The 25,949-nt window shown below is 42.5% G+C and overlaps 1 protein-coding gene across 1 annotated transcript in view; it reads right to left on the bottom strand.

Annotated features, from left to right (window-relative positions):
- The window catches only part of BLM (BLM RecQ like helicase), an 86,675-nt gene that overhangs the window by 58,014 nt on the left and 2,712 nt on the right, over positions 1 to 25,949 (bottom strand). The window contains exons 2-10 of the mRNA XM_030189833.1: positions 23,786 to 23,884; positions 22,963 to 23,567; positions 19,116 to 19,272; positions 10,751 to 11,547; positions 9,267 to 9,455; positions 3,653 to 3,771; positions 2,198 to 2,311; positions 2,012 to 2,110; positions 774 to 922 (exon numbers count right to left, since the gene is read on the bottom strand). Coding sequence (XP_030045693.1) covers positions 774 to 922; positions 2,012 to 2,110; positions 2,198 to 2,311; positions 3,653 to 3,771; positions 9,267 to 9,455; positions 10,751 to 11,547; positions 19,116 to 19,272; positions 22,963 to 23,567; positions 23,786 to 23,883 — 2,327 coding nt within the window. The 5' untranslated portion in view covers position 23,884. The remainder of the gene's footprint in view (positions 1 to 773; positions 923 to 2,011; positions 2,111 to 2,197; positions 2,312 to 3,652; positions 3,772 to 9,266; positions 9,456 to 10,750; positions 11,548 to 19,115; positions 19,273 to 22,962; positions 23,568 to 23,785; positions 23,885 to 25,949) is intronic.

Below are 25,949 nucleotides of genomic sequence, written 5' to 3'. Positions count from 1 at the left end.
TGAGTCAAACTTTAGTCAGACTTACCACTGCCGGCTGCTCCCCCCCCCCAAAGCTCTCAGTCTCCACGAGTCTTACAACAGATGAGAAATGTTCAGGACTGATACTTTTTCCTACGCTGTCCAACAAACCTCTTCCCTTCTTTTTTTTTTTGTTTTAAAGTTGTTGTGCTGGAAAAGGAGAGCGCCACAGGAAAACAGGGAAGAGGTGAAGGGGAGGGAAGAAATATATTTGTGGGGCATCAGAGACAGGGATCTAAAGATCTCCAAATGAGACTCATCAGGCTCAAGCCAATTGGACAAAGAGCAAAACACTCAGAACCAGAAGCTGAAAAGTGTGTCCATCCACTTGCTGGAGACAGAAAATACTGAGGAGCTGGACTGGATGCCAAAAGAAATATGTCTTAGCTCAGTTTTCAGTTCTCTATCTCCACCTGCTTGTTGATAGACACAACCATCCCATAGGTTCTGAAATAGTGGGAAGCTATAAAATGGAAGTTTTACTAAATGCACATAGCGCTGTATAAATACACAAATGATATTATAACACTTGAGGACAACAGTAATAGTGTACCAAATTCAGAGCAGACTGTTCTCTGGCAACGTTAGTACTGCTGCCCTGCAAGTGGCATAAGAGCACCACAGGCAAGACAGGTTCCTCCCTGGTCATTCTATTTTTGTATTCTGACCAGATATTATCTGATGGATAGTCAGAATCTTTTAACTAACTTTAAATTTTTGGTAGTTAATCTGCTGAGCTTGAGGTCCTGACTTACACTTGTGGCATGGACATCTTGAGCTGGTTGAGGATATCCTTCTGGACCCGGGGATTGGCTGTGGCAGTGAGAGCCATCATTGGAACACGTGGAAACTTCTGACGAAGCATATTCAGACGTTTATAGTCTGGCCGGAAATCATGACCCCACTACGTTATAAAACAGTTGAAAAATGTGTCTTTACCTGGCCAACAAATGTTACAATTCTAATCAGAACCAGAAAAAAAAAAAAAAAATCAGGAAACAGGCTGCCTGGGCTTCTAAAATTTTGCACCAATCAAAGGCAGAGAGGCTGGAGTCAGAGAACAAGAGGAAGAGACACTGCTGGAATGCTGAAGAAGAAAGAGGAAAAAACAAGGCTGCCTGGGGGGGGGGGGGGGGGGGGGGGAAGCAAAAACTATGAAAATGTAAGAACATAAAGAAAATTCATGCTGAGACAGACCAAGATCCATCAAGCCCAGATTTCTGTCTCCAACAGTGGTCATTCTGGGACACATGTACCCAGTAGATTCCCAAAATAAAGTTGTTGTTTTTTAAACACCATTTTGTTTATTTTTATTTTCCTTCTTGGCTCCTAAAAGGAAACGTATGTTCTTTCCTGCTTATTTTTTTTTTCTTGATTCCTGCCAAACCATTTCATTACATAGCTTCCCCCCTGTGCAGACTGGTCTGGTGGGACAATAAGGAAATTGTGGTTGGTGCTCAAGTTTTCCCAGCTTTGTCCTCCTGCGGTATTCTGAACTAATAGCTTGAATTGTGAGAGCAGAGCTTGTACCTTTTGGGATCTGCCAGTACATGTGACCTGGACTGGTCACTGTCAGGCAGGATGCTGGGCTTGACGGACCTTGGTCTAACCCAGCTTGACATATCTATTTATTTTCGTTACAATAACCTAGGCCTCAGTCACAGCAAATATGCATCATGGGTGCTGGTGTCTGCAAGTACAGCCATATCAGATGTGCTTTCTGAAGCTTCTGGTTTCTTCTGTCCTAGGACATCAGGTGAAAAATAGCCTCAGCAAAATCAAATGACTCAATAAAAAACGTTGTCTCTCATTCAACGCACCTGTAACAGTGCAGGCTGCAAACATACATAAAATATAGAAAACAAAATTTGCCAAAAGCCTAAAGGTTGTCCTCTTGTGATCTAATTATGGACTTTTGGTCATTTAGTCCACTCAAGAGGGCCTAGCTCTGAGGTATATTACTTAAAAGATCAATGAATATGAAATATGTTACCTGACTAACACAGTGTGCCTCATCAATAATGAAACGTGACAGCAGGTTGCGCTCATAAAGATTCTCCAGCGTAGAGATCAGCCGGGTACTGGCACACACCTGTACACAAAACACTAAATATTAAGAGATCAGCTGGATCCAAATATCAACAGCAGAGCATTATACTGGTTTGTCATCTGCACTCACCTTCTCAGGCGTTACATAGAGCAGTTTTATAATGGGATCTTTTTTGGATAACTGCATGTAGATGCTGCTAGCTTCAGTATCAGTCTTATCTCCTGTCAGGTAGGTTGCAGGAATCTATGTAAGAGAAAAACTATTTTAATGTGAATCATTCACAATCCATTTAGCCAGATACCCAACCCAAGGATATCATACGACCAAAATAATACAAAATACCTACAGCTGCTAACAGACACTGAGGGGCATTTTTGAAAGAGACATCCAAGTTTTGATGAGGACATCCTCGCAAAATGTCCCCATCCAGGGTTTTCAATAATATGGTCAGGGACGCCCAAATCCTGAAATTTGGTTGTCCTTAGAGATGGTCGTCCCTAGACTTGGTCGTTTCTGATTTTCAGCGATAATTGAAACCAAGGACGTTCATCTCAGAAACAATCAAATGCAAGCCATTTGGTCGTGGGAGGAGCCAGCATTTGTAGTGCACTGGTCCCCCTGACATGCCAGGACACCAACCGGGCACCCTAGGGGGCACTGCAGTGGACTTCACAAATTGCTCCCAGGTACATAGCTCCCTTACCTTGTGTGCTGAGCCCCTCAAACCCACCAACTGTACACCACTACCATAGCCCTTACGGGTGAAAGGGGGCACCTAGATGTGGGTACAGTGGGTATGTGGTGGGTTTTGGAGGGCTTGCTGTTTCCTCCACAAACATAACTGGGAGGGGGATGGGCCTGGGTCCGCCTGTCTGAAGTGCACTGCACCCACTAAAACTGCTCCAAGGATCTGCAATCAATATTTTTAAAGGTGTTTTTTGAGGGTGGGAGGGGGTTAGTGACCACTGGGGGAGTAAGGGGAGGTCATCCCCGATTCTCTCCGGTGGTCATCTGGCCAGTTCAGGCACCTTTTTGTGCCTTTGTCGTAAGAAAAACACGACCAGGTAAAGTGGTCCAAGTGGTCGTCAGGAACGTTCTTGTTCCTTTCGATTATGGGTCGAGGGCGTCCAAGTGTTAGGTACGCCCAAGTCCCGCCTTCGCTACGCCCCCTTGAACTTTGGCCGTCCCTGCAACAGAAAGCAGTTGGGGACATCCAAAATCGGCTTTCGATTATACCGATTTGGACGACCTGTGAGGACGACCATCTTCTGATTTATGTCGAAAAATGGGCGTCCTTCTCTTTCAAAAATGAGCCCAATAGTGCACTGCAGAGTATATGCTACCTAGACTCAGTATTAATTTATCATCGGTGTTATAACTGATATCACATTATCAAGTTAAGGACACACTCATACAAAGTGCAAAATGCCCAATCCCAACCCAGATCACCTCTCAGTACTCACAGCTGTTACCCTGTCCCCCATACCCACACCTCTATGTGCAGCTATGTCATCTCACTGTCCTCGATCTCCTGAAATAGATTGCATTGTGTGTAGTCATAGTACTGTTAGAATAAAACCTTACATCCAGGGATGTCAGCTTCTGAACCTGATCTATGATTAGGGACCTGAGCGGAGAAATGACAACAGTGACGCCAGAAGAAATACAGGCTGGTAACTGATAACACAGGCTCTTTCCACCACCTGCACACAGAACAAGGATAAAAGTCAGTTTTCATGTCATCTCCCTGGTTAACACATATTGGGTTTCTATCTGCAAAGTAAGGCTTGTAGAAATTCACATAATTACTCAATTATCAAATTTCACTTCATTTCTCCATGCAAAGGTTTTCAAGAATCTAAATCAGAAATATGTAAAACATAGCACTAGTAACTCCATCATTTATGTAGGAGATGTATTACAGGTGTGATGCCCTTTACATGTAACAATCACACCAACATAACTACAGGTATGATGCCCTTTACATGTAACAATCACATCATCATAATTACAGATGTGTTGTCTTTTATACATAACAATCACATCGACATTCTAGAGGCTTGCCTCCCCTTTATAAAGGCTTTCTGTAATACACGTAAAAAAGGAAAGGGAAACGGAAATGGGACTTGATATACCGCCTTTCTGTGTTTTTGTTTTTTGCAACTTCATTCAAAGCGGTTTACATAGTATATACAGGTACTTATTTGTACCTGGGGCAAGGAGAAATTAGATCTTACTTGCTAATTTGCTTTCCTTTAGTCCCTCCGGACCGGACCAGGATTGGACTGATGGGAAGTACCAAAGCAGTAATCTGAAGGGAGGGACCCTATAAAAACTGCTGAGAATATTCATGCTGCATAGACCGCCTCCTAGCGACAACTAACATATAGGCTGTCTCAATGAGCAAAAGAATGAAGCTAAGGCCAGGTTGTCACCTTATAAATGTGCACCGAGGGCACGAAAAATCGCTGTGGTAAGGAAAGAACCCGCCTCTGAAGTTGTGGAATACTCTGTGAAACAGCCCTCTCAGTGAGAAGACAAACAAAAGTGCTTATTTCCTTAATCTGTCGAGATATAGTGGGTTAGAAACAACCAAAACCTGTACGCCTACTAGCTAGAAGGACAAAACCAATAAGAAAAAAACAATTGGGAAAGGTGAAAACGCGAAAAGAAGTAACCAACAGTAAAAGTACTCCACACACGAAAACAGTGCTTGAAGAGGAAACACTTAAAGAAAAAGCTATGGCTACTAGAAAACAGTGCTTTAAGAGAAAAACCTTAAAGAAAAAAACTTAAAGGACACCAGAAGAAAACAGCCTAAAAAGAGGACCTATCAGAGCTAAAAGAATAAAAATTTACTCCGTATCAGACCTCAGAACCAGGAAAGAGCTGCAACCTGCAGTAGAAGAGAAAAAAAAGAGACATCCTCTATGAAAACCAACAAAAAATGAAACCAAGTAGAAATAAGAGAGATGAGGCTCAAAAACATAACCGCCGCATAGAACGAACTACTGAAGCGGAAAATGCGCTCTTAAGTAATGAAGGCCGCAAAAGAGCCAAACCAGAAGACAAAATAAAGCCTGGTACGGATGAAAGATGGAATTTTTTGTTTTAATATGAGACAACGCCTAGTGAGATGACGGCGGAAACGCGTATAGAAGGTTGAAAGACCACTGCTGAACGATGGCGTCTAACCCCGACGCCGTCGAGACAGATGCTGGCTGGAAGAAGCAAGAAATGATTGTGGGCTGAAGACACAAAAGAGATAGCCCTGAAGCACGGCAGTGAGGTAGTATCAGATGAAAACGCTGAAAAGAGGAGAGTCCATTCACTTGAATCCAGGGTGAGACACCTAAGAAAAAATGGCTTGTAATGTTTCGACTGCCGCCACATGGGCGGCTGAAATGGCAGATATGCGACTGTCCACCCATGCCAAGAGCCTCACTGACTGCAATCTCACGAGCATACTCTTAGTTCCTCCTTGACGGATGACATAACCCATTGTCCTGGCAAAGACCAACATAGCAGTCACCGCCTTGCTTGTCAGTAGAGGACCCCCCCCCCCCCCAAATACACAAACAAGCTTCTGCCAAAAAGTGTACTGCACGAAGAGGTTCTTGTGATAACGACTTGATACTTTAATAGCGCAATTGAGGGCCCTGAGATGCCAAATACGATGAAGGAAAATTCTTTCTTGGGAACTAGAAAGTAAAATTGTACTCTGCAGAATATAGCGAGTTAATGGCCGTAGGCCCAAGGTCATTAAGAAAAATACAAACTGGGATGCTTGCAGAGGAGAGGAAAAAAACTGTGCGCCAACCTGACTAAACAAAGAGAGAAAATTAGAGATATCTAATGAGAGATCAAATGAGAGGCCTGGCTACATTCACCACCCAACCTAGAGACTGTAAGAAATGCACCACCCGGTGCGTGACCTGACAACTCTGCTGCTAAGACTGTCCTCCAATGAGCCAGTCGTCTAGGGAAGGATGAAAAGAAGATCCCTTGTTTCATGAGCGGGCTGCTACTACGACCATAACTTAGGTCAAAGTGCGCGGAGCTGCCTGCCGAATAAGAACATATAAATAAACCTCTAACATATCGAAGCCCGTTAAATACCCTCCTCGCTGAACTGTCACTTTGACTGACTGAGGAGTCTCCATACGAAAACCTGTGCCCCTGAGAGCGCGAGAACATCCTTTTGAGATATAAAATAGAATGGAAGGGAGAGTGTCGCTGAAAATTACCGGTTAATGCAAAAGCAAAAAGTAGCCATTTTCTGGATTCTGGGGAGGAGAGAAGGAGCGGCCAAGGCCCCCCACCTAAATAGGACTACCTACCGCAGCCCTAGTGCTGTGGCGTCCCACAGCTGATTAAGTTTCGAATACAGCTGTCCACCAGCTATGGTAGTATGCTCCGGACAGCAAAAAAAAAAAAAGAAACAACCATTTGCTCAGTATGGACGTCTGATTCACCGGCCTTTAATTTACTGAATTTCTCCAATCCTCATATCATGGTCATGCGTCCTCCCTCACTGAGATGTACCAGACCCACACCCATTAGATATGAATGTGGGGCATGAAGGACTTTGTTCTTTCCCAGTATGGCAATACATAGGTATCTATGCCCACTAGATATGAATGCTGGGCAGGATGGACTTTTGATCTTTCCCAGTATGGTAGTACTTATGTACCTACAGCATAAATACACAGGAAGAGAGTGAGCCCCCTTCCAATTGAAAGGAAGCTCTGTGCCACAAGACTGCATCTGAAGTCCAGAAAGCTTGAGACAAGAACATAAGATTTCTAAGGGAGAAGAAGGGATAGTAGATGGTATGGATGGACATACTGGACAAAACCAGAATGTGTACAATCTGCCAATGCTGAATTGAGAGAGAAGACAAAACACAATTAGATGGTTTGAGGACCTCCCACTATCTTTAAGTAGGAGAATACGCAAAGTGAAAGGATGACCTTATTCTCTAAGTGGTCATATGTCCTGTAACAAGTAGAAGAAAGCTAAGATGAAATATAAGATGCTTCAAGGCAGTTGGAAAAGTAGAGAAGACATGAATAAAGCATGCCTGATTGGGAGCTTGGTATACAGGACTGTCCCCCAGAGAATATGAAAGAGCTTATAAATCCCCATGGCATCTAACAACCTACTGTATGCCTATACAGAAAATTGCTTAAGTTCTTAAAAAAAACATCGTATAATACTATAACCATTGAAAAGGATTCTTGAACGGAATTAAGTTATTATGGCAAGATTTGTAGAGAACCCATCAACTGACCATTAGAAACAATGCAGATTTTTCTACCAGGTAATGAGAACCAAATCCCACTGACACTGGATAACCATAAAACTGTGTACTAGCTAAGACTAGTGTTAATAGTCAAGTTATAAATTTAAAAGAAGAAAATTGTGATATATATCTATATAGGAAATAAACCCTTTCATCCAAATATTGCCCGCTTATATGATGTGGGTTCTAGATTCATGTTTTCCTCACACAAGCGTGGAGAGGAGTAGTAAATGTTCAGTTTGAAGCTGAACTGCAGTTTGATTTGCAGCATTGCCTACAACAGATAACTAAGTCCCCAACTGAGAAAAAAGCGGAGGGTAAATCAAAATGGCCGCTATTCGCGCCACTTGCCCTGTGGTGGCCCCCGAAAGCGTGCCTGCCACCTCCGCACCAAGCGGAGGAGAGCAGGACGGCGGGGAAATAACAGCCAGCGAAAAAGGCCCCAAAAACCAGAGGAAGAACAAGCCCCGACTAAACATCCCAAGCAGAGCCAAATTACAAGTTCCGGCGGCGTTAACTCGGAGAATCTGCAGCAGCAGGACCAAAATGATGCCCTTCCACACCAGATGCAACGGACCAGGTAAACCAAGAATCATGAAATTGCTGCACGAAGAAGCTCCAAAGAAAAAACTAACTCCGGCGCTGACAAAAAAAAAAACATGCTGTAGCCTCCCCCATATGGCGGAGCTGTCTCCGCTCGAAAAACAACTCGTCGCGCCTCTTATTATTAGTATTATCTTTTTTTTTTTTTTAAAGAAGCCGGCACTCGCTGCCCAAAACGCGAAAAACGAAGGAAGACATCGAGAGGCAACACCTGGCTCGTTAAAGGCCCAGTCAACATTATTTTCTTCTATTTCCTCCCCCCCCTTTTTTTTTTTAACCACTGAATTAGAAAAAGTGCTCAAGAGCAATTAAATAGCACAGAGCTGCCTGCTCGTTAGCAGTCTGTGGATTGTCTTTTTTTTTCAAACAGCTTGCTTGTTAAAATGCTGGGGAAACAAAAATACTTGTAGTTTTAACTTTCTATAGTGGCTGCCTCTCCCGAAGACATACACCTTTCTAAGCAAAGGGTAGCCCTTCCCAGCTAAGTATGGGAGATAGGGAGGAAGGGGGGGAGGGACCCGGGACACCCGAGTGTAACACCCCAGAGGCTGTAAAAGAAAGAACAGAAAAGAAAACCCTATCTGTCCAGCGTCTAACAGAGAATTCCTAGGCACAGAATAAGAAGTATCAATATTGTTGTGATTATTAACCTCTGAGAGAGAGAGAGAGAGAGAGAGAGAGAGACTAATGGGCTCACCTCCTGCCTGCTGGAGACTGAGAAAATACTGAGGCTAGGGTCACATGACCAGGGCTCTTATTGGCTCTCTAGAGTCACAGTTTTTTTCTCAGTCTCCACTTGCTGGAAGGCGAGCACAACCCATCAGTCCAATCCTGGTCCGGTCCGGAGGGACGCTAAGGAATTAGACCTTACTTGCTACCTTTTTTTAGTACTCCAGACCAGTTGGTCAATGGAGCAGATGTCGGTAAGATTAGTTTGGGCTAATACTGGTAAGCCTTTGTGCTGTTCCCTCTTGGTTTTTTGTGAGGGGGATGATTGTGTGACTCCTCTGCTATAGAAATACTAGCTAGCTGTGGGCTCTACAGAACCCTTTATAGGATGATGTCATCTAACTTCATCTTCTGGTAGGAGGAGATAACCACCTCCTCCCCCCCCCCCCTATCTAGACTGCTCTGGAGGGGCTCAAGGAAAGGAAATTAACACCTAAGATCTAATTTCTACCTACTTTGCCTCCCCACCTAGGTCACCTCTAACATGCATACAGCCATGTTACATATGTGTGTCTTTCCTCTACACATGTCCGACTGTGACACCCAAGGTGTGCTGCCTACCTGTGGGCATTAAGATGAAGCTGTCCTCTCCAAATATAGACGCATTTATGGCTTCAAGTTGATTGGTCCGAAAATGATGCAGCCCAAACTTTTTGTGGAAAATCTTCATCATTTCTTTAGAATGAGGAAAGCCAAAACCACGGAAACGGTCATGTGTGGAGCCCGAAGATGATTTCTTCAGTGGCGGATCTAGTCAAGAGAAAAACTTACTTAGTCATCACAATCTGAAGTGCCAAAATCAGGAAACAAGGATACTATCCTTCCTCTGTCTGAGGTACTTGTCAAAACCACACTATGAGTAAAGGGCGTTTGGGGCATTCAGACCACAGGAGCTTACATATCTTGAAAAGATCCCCGACCAGGGCTCTATTTAATAACACTCTACAAATATATCCCTAGGAACCTACAGGAACTTTACAGTTGATAAGATTACAAGAGTAGCTACAAGCAACATGAAATCTGGGGTACAAGTTTAGAGGGATTATTATACTGATGGGTGTGATGAACAGAGTGACACTAAGGAAAGATACAGAGTTAGTCATTCTGTGTAGATTTCTATATGTGGCAACAGTGAAAAAAAAAAGTGTTCTCACTAATGTATAATCAGCTACAGATACAGTGTCTGCGGTGGGAGGGAAGGCTCAGGGTAAAGAGGGATGTCCTTCCTTAGAATCAATACTACTCATCTTTAGAAATACTTTTCAGTTTGCTCAACTGTTGCAGTACAACGAACCAATATATGTTAATTTTCATAGTGCTGTTCACTAGTCCAAATAATCCAGGAAATATACCTTAACCTTAAATCCTACAGGCATAATTAGTCAAGTTTAGAATGCAAATAGGATGAGGATGGGGAAATGGCACAATTTGTGACAATGTGCGTGTCTTTATATTTTGTGATTTTAAGTGGCTTTGGGTGGCCTGCGGTTTTTTTTTTTTTTTTAAGTTTTCCTCTATCCCTTCTTCTACCTTGGCACATGGATCCTCCATGAATTCCTTGTCTCTTTCTCCTTCCCTTTTTCCAGGAAGAGAACAGTACTTTTTACCTACATCTGCCTCCTCCGTCTTCATTCTGATGTTTGAACATGCAGGGACGGTGGATAGAGAGGCTGCAGGTCTGGAGATGGAGTTCAGTTGTTAGAAATGTGACTTGTAAAGCAGGGTTCAAATCCCACTTCTCCAACTGGCATTCTTTGTGACTTTCAGCAAGTCACTTCACCCTCTTTTGTTCCAGGTACTCTACAGAAGACTGTATGTCAATTTGGGCAGGGAAATAAGTACCTGAATATGTAGCTTGCTTTGAGATTGGGAATGGAAAAGGAATGTAATAAATCTAAGAAAAGCAAAGAAAAAGCAAGTGGAGTGGGCAGCAGATGCAAACACCGATGAACCACCCCCCAAAGGATTGGTAACACATATTCACTCCTTATACCTAAGCACTGGATCAGTAACGTCCCTTTTCTATATCTATGTTTTTAATATACCTGAACACCACCTGTCAGTCTGGGAGATACTGGAGTGTGCAGCAGGAGCAAATATATTTCCTTTTGATACAGAATGCTTTCTTGCTGCAAATCCTATGGGCTGCTCTTCTCTGATAGCAGGAAAAGTTGAAATAGGAACATCTCTGGCTGCAGGAATATTCTGAGAAGATTCAACAAACTGAACATCTTCATCAAAACAATCAATAAGAAAGTCATCAACATCAAATTCTATGTCTTCAGGTTTCAACATGTCATCCTTGTCTACTGCTGTCTCTTTGCAGTTATTGAGCTGAGTTTGAGATGGAGATTTTACACTTTTAGTTATACTAGAGATGTCCAGGAAGCAACAGCTATCCTCCTCTTTGCCTCCCTCTGTCCTCGGAGACATGTGCAAACTGCTACCGATGGACTGAGTCTTGGAGGGAAGGTCAAACGCTGCCTTAGCATCTCTTTTGCAATGGGGTAGACGTGTCTTTTCTGCTCCACAGATCTCCAAACCGATAGAGGCATTACCAGTGCTGGTCCAATCTGAATGATTCAAATCACTTGAAGTTCCCTCATGGGATGGAGAGTCAGCGGCTCTACTTCTGAAAGACAGTGTGGTGAACGGAGGTTTATGGGTAGAAGTCCTATCTGAGGATGAAGAGTTTCTGCACGCAGGATGAAGGGAAGGCAGAGGTGTGCTGGAATCCATGCACGGACTGCCCTGAGAAAGGCTGGCGTTCTCCATCACATGCTGGATTCCAGGATCACTGCTATGTGCCTGTTTCTCAGTCCAGTCTGCAACAATGCGTCTCCTGGAGGGATACAAAATTTGTCTGGTAATATAGAAGACATCCACACTGCAAAGGTGCTTTCTTACTCTCTCTGTTCCCCTTTCTCATGTTCCCTATTTTTATTCTGCACCTTGCTCCTACGCTCCCCTCAGACATAAGAAACAGGAAAATGCAAACAGTTTCATCAACCACAATCACAGAGACCCAGCCGCTTAATGCTAAAAGATGGGGGCAAAGTTAAGGACTAATAAAATGATAATAAACTGACTGCAATGTATATATATTTTTTTTATTTATTGCATTTGTATCCCACATTTTCCCACCTTTTTGCAGGCTCAATGTGGCTTACAATACATCATGAATAGTGGAAGAAAATCTACATTTAGTATAACAGAAGGATCTTGGGTAGCATGGTAATGATAAAACATGATAGTAAATTTAACAAGCAAATGTTGTAGGTAAGTTAATAATAAAGCATAATACAGGAAAATAAAGCATGTTAAAGCATGATAATGAAAAAAAAAACGTGATAGTAGTTTAACAAGTAGATATTGTAAGGCAGTTCTGGATTTATGTGTAGAAGTTCATATTTGTTGATCTTTGTGGTATGCCTTGGTAAAGAGATGGGTCTTCAGTAGTTTGCGGAAGTTAGTTCATAGATCGTTTTTAGGTTGCGCGGCACCTGATACAAAGAGACAGTCCCTGCTCAAAAGAGCTTACAATCTAAGTAATACAGACAAACAAGACAGTTACGGGTGAGGGAAGTAATGGGTGAGAAGGGAGGAAGGGACAAGTGGAGGGCAATTGTGGCTAGGAGCTAAAAGCAGCAGTGAAAAGGTGGGTTTTCAGCATAGATTTGAAAACAGGTAGAGATGGAGCTAGACGTATAGATCCAGGAAGTCTATTCCAGGCATAAGGTGCCACGAGAGAAAAGGAGCCAAGCCTGGAGTTAGCAGTGGAGGAGAAGTGGAGGCCCCATCCTTGGCCACCTTTAAATCTAGACTGAAAGCCCACCTCTTCAACATTGCTTTTGACTCGTAACCACTTGTAACCACTCGCCTCCACCTACCCTCCTCTCTTCCTTCCCGTTCACATTAATTGATTTGATTTGCTTACTTTATTTATTTTTTGTCTATTAGATTGTAAGCTCTTTGAGCAGGGACTGTCTTTCTTCTATGTTTGTGCAGCGCTGCGTACGCCTTGTAGCGCTATAGAAATGCTAAATAGTAGTAGTAGTAGTAGTAGATTTGTCAAGCGAGCAGAGTTCACAGGGAGTTCACTTTGCCATACTTTGTATTGTTATTCGAATATTTCTACTGCTGTAATTGTGTATTGTTCATGTTTGATTTATTCTTGCTGTACACCGTCTTGAATGAATTCCTTCCAAAAGGCGGTAAATAAATCCAACTAAATAAATAAATAATCTTTTTAGGAAGGATATACCAAAGGGGCGGAGGAGTAGTGCTTTACGTGAAAAAAAAAGTAAAGTACCTGACATGCAAGGAATCTGTGGGGAGAAAGAAGAAGCAATATTCATCATCGTAGAAAGAGAAGATGGAATCTGTATCTACACAGGTGTCATCTTCAGACCTCTAGCACAAAAATAGTAGCTGGACAAAGATCTGATCAAAGATATCCGTAAGATGGTAAAGTGAAGGTGCTGTTGCTTGGAGATTTCAACTTGCCTGACGTGGATTGAAATGTTGCTTCTTCAGAACTAGAAAGAAGCAGAGAGATCGTGGCTGCCTCCCAAAGTGCTCTGCTCAGATAAATGTAATGAAATCCACGAGTTAAGCGGTGCTGCGGTATCTACTGCCACAAATGGAAAAAGTGTTTCTAACATCCAGATGGGTGCCCACCTAAGCAGAGACCATCACATGATATAGTTCGATATATGAGCTAAAGCGGAAGGTAGCCACACAAAACTCAAAGTCCTGGATTTCAAACATGCTGACTTTAGTAAAATGGGGAAGTACCTGAAGAAAGAGCAGATGGGATGTATAGACATAGAAAAAGTGGAAGGGCAGTGGTCTAAACTGGAAGGAGCTATTAATATGTCAACAGACCTTTATGCGAAGAAAGTAAACAAAAATGAGAGATAAAGGAAACCTATATGGTTCTCCAAACAAATGACTGAAAAAAATACATACAAAGAGACCATTTTCAAGAGATACAGGAAGAATGCAACAAAAGGGATAAAACTACTGGGTAAAACTCAAAGAAGTGAAGAGGGAAATACAGTTAGCAAAAGCACAGGTGGATTAAAAAGTGGCAAAAGATGTTGAGAGGTCACAAAACATTTTTTTTTTGTTTTGATACTTTGGAGAGGAAGGCTACAAACAGGATTGTAAAACTGAAAGCTGCCAAATGCTGCTTTGTGGTGAGTGACCAATTTACTTCAATTCTTTGAAGGAGTAAACAAACATGTGGACAAAAGGGAGCCGGTTGATATTGTGTATCTGGATTTCCAAAAGGCGTTTGACAAGGTACCTCATGAAAGGCTACAGAGGAAATTGGAGGGTCATGGGATAGGAGGAAATGTCCTATTGTGGATTAAAAACTGGTTGAAGGATAGGAAACAGAGAGTGGGGTTAAATGGGCAGTATTCACAATGGAGAAGGGTAGTTAGTGGGGTTCCTCAGGGGTCCGTGCTAGGACCGCTGCTTTTTAATATATTTATAAATGATTTAGAGATGGGAGTAACTAGCGAGGTAATTAAATTTGCTGATGACACAAAGTTATTCAAAGTCGTTAACTCGCGACAGGATTGTGAAAAATTACATGAGACTGGGCGGCTAAATGGCAGATGACGTTTAATGTGAGCAAGTGCAAGGTGATGCATGTGGGAAAAAAGAACCCGAATTATAGCTACGTCATGCAAGGTTCCACGTTAGGAGTTACGGACCAAGAAAGGGATCTGGGTGTCGTCGTCGATAACACACTGAAACCTTCTGCTCAGTGTGCTGCTGCGGCTAGGAAAGCGAATAGAATGTTGGGTATTATTAGGAAAGGTATGGAAAACAGGTGTGAGGATGTTATAATGCTGTTGTATCGCTCCATGGTGCGACCGCACCTTGAGAATTGTGTTCAATTCTGGTCGCCGCATCTCAAGAAAGATATAGTAGAATTGGAAAAGGTGCAGCGAAGGGCGACTAAAATGATAGCGGGGATGGGACGACTTCCCTATGAAGAAAGACTAAGGAGGCTAGGGCTATTCAGCTTGGAGAAGAGACGGCTGAGGGGAGACATGATAGAGGTATATAAAATAATGAGTGGAGTGGAACAGGTGGATGTGAAGCGTCTGTTCATGCTTTCCAAAAATACTAGGACTAGGGGGCATGCGATTAAACTACAGTGTAGTAAATTTAAAACAAATCGGAGAAAATGTTTCTTCACCCAACGTGTAATTAAACTCTGGAATTCATTGCCGGAGAATGTGGTGAAGGCGGTTAGCTTAGCAGAGTTTATAAAGGGGTTGGACGGTTTCCTAAAGGAGGACGGTTTCCTAAAGGACAAGTCCATAAACCGCTACTAAACGGACTTGGAAAAATCCAAAATTCCAGGAATAACATGTATAGAATGTTTGTACATTTGGGAAGCTTGCCAGGTGCCCTTGGCCTGGATTGGCCGCTGTCGTGGACAAGATGCTGGGCTCGATGGACCCTTGGTCTTTTCCCAGTATGGCATTACTTATGTACTTATGATGAGGAAAATGTGTACATGCCAGCCTAATACTTCTGCTCTCTATGCACAAAGGAAAATCCTGGAGGAGGGGAGTCGGAGAAACTAAACAAATTCTCTCTTCAGCAAGCTGAAGAGTAGTAAATCACCGGGACCTGATGGTATTCATCCCAGAGTATTAATAGAACTAAAAAATGAACTTGCGGAGCTACTGTTAGAAATATGCAATCTGTCCCTAAAATCGAGTGTAATACCGGAAGACTGGAGGGTAGCCAATGTTACTCCGATTTTTAAGAAGGGTTCCAGAGGAGATCCGGGAAATTATAGACCGGTGAGTCTGACGTCGGTGCCGGGCAAGATGGTGGAGGCTATTATTAAGAATAAAATTGCAGAGCATATACAAAAACATGGACTGATGAGACAAAGTCAGCACGGATTTAGTGAAGGGAAGTCTTGCCTCACCAATCTAATGCATTTTTTTGAGGGGGTAAGCAAACATGTGGACAATGGGGAGCCGGTTGATATTGTATATCTGGATTTTCAGAAGGCGTTTGACAAAGTGCCGCACGAAAGACTCCTGAAGAAATTGCAGAGTCATGGAATCGGAGGTAGGGTACTATTATGGATTAAGAACTGGTTGAAAGATAGGAAGCAGAGAGTAGGATTGCGTGGCCAGTATTCTCAGTGGAGGAGGGTAGTTAGTGGGGTCCCGCAGGGGTCTGTGCTGGGTCCGTTGCTTTTTAATGTATTTATAAATGACCTAGAGATGGGAATAACTAGTGAGGTAATTAAATTCGCCGATGACACAAAATTATTCAGGGTCGTCAAGTCGCAGGAGGAATGTGAACGATTACAGGAGGACCTTGCGAGACTGGGAGAATGGGCGTGCAAGTGGCAGATGAAGTTCAATGTTGACAAGTGCAAAGTGATGCATGTGGGTAAGAGGAACCCGAATTATAGCTACGTCTTGCAAGGTTCCACGTTAGGAGTTATGGATCAAGAAAGGGATCTGGGTGTCGTCGTCGATGATACGCTGAAACCTTCTGCTCAGTGTGCTGCTGCGGCTAGGAAAGCGAATAGAATGTTGGGTGTTATTAGGAAGGGTATGGAGTCCAGGTGTGCGGATGTTATAATGCCGTTGTATCGCTCCATGGTGCGACCGCACCTGGAGTATTGTGTTCAGTACTGGTCTCCGTATCTCAAAAAAGATATAGTAGAATTGGAAAAGGTACAGCGAAGGGCGACGAAAATGATAGTGGGGATGGGACGACTTTCCTATGAAGAGAGGCTGAGAAGGCTAGGGCTTTTCAGCTTGGAGAAGAGACGGCTGAGGGGAGATATGATAGAAGTGTATAAAATAATGAGTGGAATGGATCGGGTGGATGTGAAGCGACTGTTCACGCTATCCAAAAATACTAGGACTAGAGGGCATGAGTTGAAGCTACAGTGTGGTAAATTTAAAACGAATCGGAGAAAATTTTTCTTCACCCAACGTGTAATTAGACTCTGGAATTCGTTGCCGGAGAACGTGGTACGGGCGGTTAGCTTGACGGAGTTTAAAAAGGGGTTAGATAGATTCCTAAAGGACAAGTCCATAGACCGCTATTAAATGGACTTGGAAAAATTCCGCATTTTTAGGTATAACTTGTCTGGAATGTTTTTACGTTTAGGGAGCGTGCCAGGTGCCCTTGACCTGGATTGGCCACTGTCGGTGACAGGATGCTGGGCTAGATGGACCTTTGGTCTTTCCCAGTATGGCACTACTTATGTACTTATGTACTTATGTAGGAGGGCAGTTGGCTGCTAAGGGTATATATAGGAATGGAGTAGATATTGCACTGCTGATGGAAGAAACGGTTTATAAACGAGAAATCCAAACGGGACCACTTTGGGCTTATTTAATAGAACCTTGGAAGTGGGAGAGGTTCCTCAGGATTGAAACGAGTACATGTGTTCTCGTTTCACAAAAGTGGAGACAGGGAAGAAGTAGGAAACTATAGGCCAGTAAGGCTCGCTTTGGTGGTGAGAAAACTAACGGATACACTGCCGAAGGAAAAGTTAATGAACTTCTTGGAAACCAAGAAGGATCCGAGGTAGCGTGGTTTTACCAAAGAAAAATCCTGTCAAACAAATGATTGATTTCTTTGACTAGGCGACCAGAGAGCTAGGTAATGGACATGCAGTTAGATGTGGTTTACTTTGATTTGATAAACTTTGATACTATTCATCACAGGAGGTTCATGAATAAGCTGAGCAGGATGCAGTTAAGACCCAAAGTGGAGAAGTGACTTGGAATGGAAGAATGACAGATGAGACGGTGGTGGTAAACGGCACCTGCCTGGAGGAAAGGAAGGTAAGCAGTGGAGTGCTTCTAGGATCGGTACAGAGGCAGTTTCTCATTAATATAATTGTGAGCAACATTGATGAAAGCAGGAAAGGTTCGGATGTCACAAAAATTAACAGAGTGGACACCCTAGAGGGAGTAGAAAGCAGCAGAAGAGACCTACAGAAATCAGAAGAATGGTCCAATGCTTGACAGTTAAAATTTAATATGACAACGTGCAGAGCGATGCACTTGGGTTGCAGAAACCCGAAGGAGATGTACGAGATTGGAGGCAAGAGACTTATAAGCTCTTCAGTTTGGAGAAAAGGCAGCTGAGGGGAGATATGATAGAGGTCTACAAAATAATGAGTGGAGTGAACGGGTGGCTGTGAAGCGTCTGTTCACACTTTCCAAAAATACTAGGACTAGGGGGCATGCGATGAAGCTACAATGTAGTAAATTTAAAACGAATCAGAGAAAATGTTTCTTCACTCAACGTGCAGTTAAACTCTGGAATTCGTTGCCAGAGAATGTGGTATAAAGGCGGTTAGCTTAGCGGAGTTTAAAAAAGATTTGGACGGCTTCCTAAAGGAAAAGTGGAGGAGTGGCCTAGTGGTTAGGGTGGTGGACTTTGGTCCTGAGGAACTGAGTTCGATTCCCACTTCAGGCACAGGCAGCTCCTTGTGACTCTGGACAAGTCACTTAACCCTCCATTGCCCCATGTAAGCCGCATTGAGCCTGCCATGAGTGGGAAAGCGCGGGGTACAAATGTAACAAAAACAAAAAAAAAAGTCCATAGACCGTTATTAAATGGACTTGGGGAGAATCCACTATTTCTGGGATAAGCAGTATAAAATGTTTTGTACTTTTTTGGGATCTTGCCAGGTATTTGTGACCTGGATTGGCCACTGTTGGAAACAGGATGCTGGGCTTGATGGACCTTTGGTCTTTCCCAGTATGGCAATACTTATGTACCCTGGGGTGATAGTGCCTGAGGATCTCAAGGCAGCGCAGCAACATGAAAAGGAGGCAGCTGTAGCCAGAAGGATGCTAAACTGCATAAACAAAGATATAACCAGCGGAACAAATGTAGTGCTGATGCGCTTGTACAAGTCATTAGTGAGGGCCTACTTGGAGTATTGTGTTCAGTTTTGGAGGCTGTATCTTGTTAAGGACATAAAAGACTTGAAATGGTTGAGAGAAAAGCAACAAAAAAATGTACTAGAAGCAACTTGAAGATCTGAATATGATTACCCCAGAGAAAAGGAGGGATGGGGTGATATGATACACATGTTTAAATATTTGAAAGGTATTAATATGCAAACAAACCTTTTCCACAGAATGTTAAGCGTTAGAGATACAAGGTGTGGACAGAGGTTACAGGGGAGGGGTGGACTTAGGAGTAATATTAGAAAGTACTTTTTCCACAGAGAAGTGGTGGATGCATGGAATGCCCTTGCACAGGAGGTGGTGGAGACAAGAATGGTAACGGAATTCAAGAATACATGGGATAAGCACAAAGGATTTCTATATGGAAAGAGAGCGGAATCAAAACAACCTAGCCAACTCTTAAGTTGCTACTCACCTGAGGCCTCTCTGCAGAAGCAGCTCGTTACCACAAGACAATGTTTTAAGTTCAGCTGAAGGAAGAGTGTCAACCAATTCACAAATCCTTTCCATCACTTTCTGCAGGGCATGCTGCTGGGAAGCTAAGTCCTTCCCTCCCAAGTAACACTGCGTTTCTAAAAGAAAAGTCATAATTAAAAATTAATGAGCTTACTGGGAAATTAAGATTAAGACAAATACTATGTTTTTAATTGAGTCCCAAAGGAACAAAGAGATTGTGAGGCATATTTTCAAAGCACTTTGGGAGGCTAAGTTCCATAGGTTTCTATGGAACTTTGGGAGGCTAAGTGCTTTGAAAATATGCCTCAAAGTGACCTGTCCAATATTACAGAGATTCAGCTACAAACAGAACTTTGAACTCTAATCTCAGGATTTCTCATCACTCATTCCAGTGCTCAGTGGCAGGGAAAGAGAGGTTTAGTGGAATATGATAAGTCAGTCACATTTCTGGGTGAAATCATGACAGCACCTACACCAGGGTTTCCCAAACCGTGGGTTGCAACCCTAAATGGGGTTTAAAAACATGCATTTGGAGTTGCAACCTGGGTGGGCAATCCAAATAAAAATTAACCTGTGACGCTTTCTGTGGCTGCGATAATGGCATTACAGAAAATGTAATAAGTGGAGAACTCAGATAAACCACAAACAAACAAAAACAGTCCTCTGAGCATCTGTGTGAATTCTTATGCAGACAGCTAACCCTGATGTAGCCAGACCACTTTGAAAGCTTGTCATCAACTCTTCAGGAAGGCAGGCAGGATGGTGTGACTAATTTATTCTGCTGTCTACAGAGCACCTCTGTTACAGGTAAGCAGTTCTGCTTTCTCTGTCAACAAGAAGGATTGAATCAACCATGTAGCGTCCCACAGATCAATCCAGAGACGAGTGGTTATGTCCCCCTACCAGCAGGTGGAGACAGAGAGAACTTCAGTCTTACTATACGTGGACCTGTGCAGCCAGCTTAATCTCAGTATTCTATCTCAGCAGGTGGATGGACATATCCTGTGCAGCTCTCTGGATTGGAAGCTCCTAGCCTGTTCCCTCAGGATTAGCTGAGCTAGGGGTTCGTGGCCAGGTTGGGCCAATAAGGGGTACACCTGGTGGTGCCAGGTCCCTCCCCTACCCCTTCCCTGTCTCCATGCTTTGGTGGCATTCCTTGGCCATGTGTTTCAGATTCTCCCTGACACTCCTGCCTCTTAAAAAAAAAAAAAAAAAAAACACATCGTGGAAGCCCAGACCAGATGTAGTCCACATATTAAGACAGGTGGAAAGAAGAACAAATGACAGCCAACATGGTTAAAAGGTGAAGTGAAAGAGGATTTTAGAGCCAAAAGAGCATCCTTCAAAGAATGGAAAAAGGATCCAAATGAAGAAAAAGAAGCAACATAAGCTCTGTCAAGTTACATGTAAAGCATTGAGAAAGAAGGCTAAAAAAAGAATATGAAGAAAAACTTGCCACAGAGACAAAAACTGATAGTATCACCTTTTTCAGGTACATCAGAAGCAGAAAGTCTGTGAGGGAATCACAGGATTTGTATGAATTTATTAGATAATGCTACTCTGCTGGAACACTAAAAGATATGTATGAAGCATAAATAAATGATCTGTCCAAAGAGAACAGAAAAACAGAAGAAACCAGTCTTCGCAAGATACGCTGCTCCGATTTTCCCCGCTCGACTTTGCTTCGGGCATGATTTAGCGCTACAACATTAAAAAGAGACACATATTTCCTCTATATTTGGATAGAATTAGTAATCAGCACACGGTAAGAAGACTCCTGACGCAGGCCTGTATGGCCGAAACACAGCTGTGTCGATTCTCTTTCTCCCTGCTATCCTTTGGCTAATAAAGTTGTTTGTGGTTTCTATTTCTGTTGATGGCTCTCTCATTCGCCGTCTCCTCAGCTCGAAACCTTGGGGTCATCTTTGACTCTTCTCTCTCCTTCTCTGCTCATATCCAGCAGATTGCCAAGACCTGTTGTTTCTTTCTTTACAACATCCGTAAAATCCGCCCCTTTCTTTCCGAGCACTCTACCAAAACCCTCATCCATACCCTTGTCACCTCTCGTTTAGACTACTGCAATCCGCTTTTTGCTGGCCTCCCACTTAGTCACCTCTCCCCTCTCCAGTCGGTTCAAAACTCTGCTGCCCGTCTCATCTTCCACCAGGGTCGCTTTACTCATACTACCCCTCTCCTCAAGACCCTTCACTGGCTCCCTATCCGTTTTCGCATCCTGTTCAAACTTCTTCTACTAACCTATAAATGTACTCACTCTGCTGCTCCCCAGTATCTCTCCACACTCGTCCGTCCCTACACCCCTTCCCGTGCACTCCGCTCCATGGATAAATCCTTATCTGTTCCCTTCTCCACTACTGCCAACTCCAGACTTCGCGCCTTCTGTCTCGCTGCACCCTACGCCTGGAATAAACTTCCTGAGCCCCTACGTCTTGCCCATCCTTGGCCACCTTTAAATCTGGACTGAAAACCCACCTCTTTAACATTGCTTTTGACTCGTAACCACTTGTAACCACTCGCCTCCACCTACCCTCCTCTCTTCCTTCCCGTTCACATTAATTGATTTGATTTGCTTACTTTATTTATTTTTTGTCTATTAGATTGTAAGCTCTTTGAGCAGGGACTGTCTTTCTTCTATGTTTGTGCAGCGCTGCGTATGCCTTGTAGCGCTATAGAAATGCTAAATAGTAGTAGTAGTAATTATTTTTAATTTTTATAATCAAAGTGTTGTCTTTTATATGTATTTATATTTTTAAATACATAATTTGTGATTATTTTTATATTTTTTAATTTTTGTTCTTGTGAGTCATCTTCGCTGTTTTGTTTTCTGCCCAAAGAGAAAACAGTTTCATTACTGCATTAAATCCATTTGGATACTCAAAGCACTTAGACTTACAAAGTTCTAGAGGTTATTATGCAACTTTAAGCCTAAGTGCTTTGAAAATACACCTCCAAGTCTCTTAGTCTCACAAGATCTTTCTGCAACTCCTTACAATCTTCTGCTGTTTTCATGACCTTTAAGTGACCGATGAATATACTAAACAGCATAAGTCCCAGTACAGATACCAAGTGAAAAACCAACCATTTCCTTCTATTGTTTGTTTCCTGTCTTTAGGTTCCCAGTTTTGAAAGTTCCATATGTAACTGTTAACACTTCCACATGCAGCTGGTCCTATTTTACAAACCTGAGCCACAAACTTTGCTTTTTCTTTCTTTTGTTTTTGGAAGCCAACAGAGGATTAGGAAGAACTTCTCCTTTAACCCCTTGTGCAAAGATCTTGGTGAAATGAGCACTTTTTTTTTTTTTTACGTGTATTCTTCTGAGCTGGTAAACCCAATGAATGCACTTTTTTTTTTTTTTTTAATACCAACACTTATTCTGTATGCAAGATAGGAGACAGACGTAAATTTTTGGCTTACCTAAGCCAGTCCACGTAGACTTGTAAATATATATTACAGGAAGGGGCTTTTGAAATAGAGGCCTGTATCAACTGGCCTTATGTCTTCAAAAAATTCAAACTGGTACAGCAAGACTTGACTCACTCGTAAAGGAGAAGAAGGAAATGCCATACCCCAAAGTACAAAGAACATTAAACACAACTAAACCATCACATCAAAAACTTCAGCAAACGTACGGAAAAACCAAAGTACAAAACCAAATCTGAACAATTCTTAAGTTGGCCCAGTAAAAGGTATATCAACATGCAGAGAATCTAGTTTTTTAAGATCAACTAAACTATTAAGTTCTGATTTTAAAAGTGAACCAATCCAATTTTAAAAGAAATGCTCACCTTCAGAAGAAGTCTTTGCTTCCGTCTTACTTTGGGTATCATCTAGTCTGACTGAATCTTCCACACAAAGCAGAGATGCCTCTGAGATTTCAAGTGAATCTATGAGTCTGCTTTGAGGGACAGTGGAAGTGCTGTCCCAGCCAGCCGGCTTTGCGAGTCCCTGCTGGGTCTGCTTTTCACAGGAGCCTTTCAATAGCCAGGTTCTGGCTGTGCATTTCACAGGCACAAATGTTCTGGAGTTCTTCTTGTCTTTCCAAGACGTGTCAAAGTCATCAGCGTCATCCCAGTCCTCAAGGCTGATCACAGAGCTGAAGGAGGAATTCAAATGGGCTTCTGTGGAGGGCGAATCTGTCAGCTTCTGGTGTCTGCTAGGAGGTGAGGTCTCTTGCTGGATAATATCCTGAGAGTCTAATGCTGGAGCTGGTTGCCTTTCTGCTCCCTTGCTCTGCTCCTTGAGGTTGATCAGAGATGGAGGAGATTTAGTCAGTGAGAATTTCTTGCAAACATTCCCACTCTGTTCCTTTAGCGATGAGAGGTGTTTTACCTTGAAAAAATCATTGGCTGCAGAATTGTCGGACAGATTTCTTTTTTTAAATGTGAAACTTCTGAAAAAAAGATTTAAAATGTCAAAAACATTGATACATTAAAAAGTTTAAATTGTTCTTGTTGCTTTTTAAACTATTCTAAAATACACACCTTATATAATATCAAAAGATAAAGCATTATCCAACTCAGAGTGTCACTGTATCACAGCTTATAGTCCCTCATAATTGCACTTCTTTTATTTTACAAAAAAGAATTTAAGGAAAACAGTACTACTCACGTGGCTCTGGGTTTCTGGAGAGCCAGTTTCTGGAGATGTCCTTTTGCAGAGTGAAACTCCAGTTGTCTCTGCAGGTTGTTCTGAGGAATACTTGACATGCTATGAAAAGAAGGAGAAATGCCAGATGTGCATGCAGAGTCCCCTCTTAAACCCACTATCTAGAACAGCTTCTCCTACATACAGACTGTGCCAAAAAATCTAAAGCCACTGGTCCCCACTAAATGGTGTCATATCATCAGTGGGAAGGGTCACAGAATCAGGCTGCTCCCCTTTTTTCTTAACATATACTGTAATCTATGGCCAGTCCAGACAGTCAAGTCCTGCCCCCTTCTCCTGGGTGGACTTCTAGTTAGACTGGAAAACTATGCAGGGTACCGGGGGGGGGGGGGGGGGGGGGGGGGAGAAGGAAGTGGATGAGAGCTCTGCTTTTTTGCTTTCATCATCTGAAGTCACATGAACTTTAAGTGTTAAAATGGGGTCATTTGGGATAAAAGTCTCACAAATGCTGACCTATTTGTTTAAAAAAATTGTATCCCACTTACCTAAAATTCTAAGTGATTGTTTCTACCTCTCCCCACTGAGACTGTGACCTCAGAAGGTGGAGATGGGGATCAGAGATCATAAGAAAACTTTTCTATGCATCTCTTTTAGAAAATAAACTTTCTTCTTGTAGCAATTTCAATATGTGTTGCCAAAATGATACATTAGAAACCAAAGGAAAGAACTGCAAAGCATGGAAGACAGCCAAATCTTGTGTAATAGTAATGCTAGACATCATCTCCAGGACCAGTCCTGCTACTAGGCAGTCTAGGCTTCTACCTGGGGCGGTAGCAGTAGTGCAACACCTCTCATGTCCTCCCCTCTTTCTGTGCTGTAGGGGCAAATGAATTCAGTGCTGGCGTGGAACATTTAAGCACAAGCATGTGCTGAAGCACTGTTTTGGGAGGGGGGGGGGGGTAAACTCCCCCTGCCATAATATATTCAGTGTATCATAGACTTTACTGGCTTATGATGTCTATGTGCTGAAATTCTTCATTTGCATCTAAGAAAGACTCGTGGCTGTGATCCTGGCACTCAATTCAGACACACATCTGCCTCAGTCGAGACATTCAGTAACCTTTGGCAAGGACAAATGCTTAATCAGCCCAGGCTACTTGGAGATATAGTGGAATTAGAACAGGTACAAAGAAGGGCAACGAAAATGATAAAGGGGATGGGACGACTTCCCTATGAGGAAAGGCTGAAACATCTAGGGCTCTTCAATGATTGGAGTGGAACAGGTAATTGTTTGTTTACTCTTTCCAAAAATACTAGGAGGCATTTGATGAAGCTTCAAAGTAGCAAATTATATGAAATGGAGAAAATGTTTCTTAACTCAACGTGTAATTAAACTCTGGAATTTGTCACCAGAGAATGTGGTTAGCTTAGCGGGGTTTTAAAAAGGTCTGGATGGCTTCCTAAAGGAAAAGTCCATACACCATTATTAAATTGACGAGGAAAATCCACTGCTTATTTCTGGGATAAGCAGCATAAAATGTATTGAACTTACATACATACAGGACTAACAAAGATAAGAGGACTAGTATAATTTAAATTTAGATAAGAGGAAAGTGGTTTAGAAAACTGGGGCGGTTATACCAATTATCTTTCTTCAACATATACAATGATTTTGTTTGTGTCCTGTAAGTGTGAATTTTATTCTGAGTATAGTTTTGATATGTAAATTAAGAATATTTAAGTACTTAGTCAACATGTGTTAGTAGGAATGTTAATGAGAAGTATACCACAGACAGCCCGTGTAAGTAATCCTCTAAGAATATTCATGAGTGTTTTGCATGTACTCTCTCATGAATATTCATTGTAGATATCCTGGAAACCTGAGTGGCTGGGGTGCCTCCAGGACCAGATTTGGGAACCACTACTATAATGCCTTTGTATCACTCCATAGTGAGACCACCTTGAGAACTGCGTTTAGTTCTGGTCACCATCTCTCAAAAAAAGATATAATGGAATTACAAAAGGTTCAAAGAAGAGTGACCAAAATGATAAAGGGGATGGAACTCCTCTTATATGAAGAAAGGCTGAAGAGGTTAGGGCTGTTACTTTTTACTCTTTCAAAAAATACAATGAAATTACATGGACATACTTTTAAAACAAAAAGGAG

This window comes from Microcaecilia unicolor, chromosome 1, assembly GCF_901765095.1.
Source record: "Microcaecilia unicolor chromosome 1, aMicUni1.1, whole genome shotgun sequence".
Lineage (NCBI taxonomy): Eukaryota > Metazoa > Chordata > Amphibia > Gymnophiona > Siphonopidae > Microcaecilia > Microcaecilia unicolor.
Note: the sequence above shows the minus strand (reverse complement) of the source record. Positions and strands in the feature narration are given on the sequence as shown.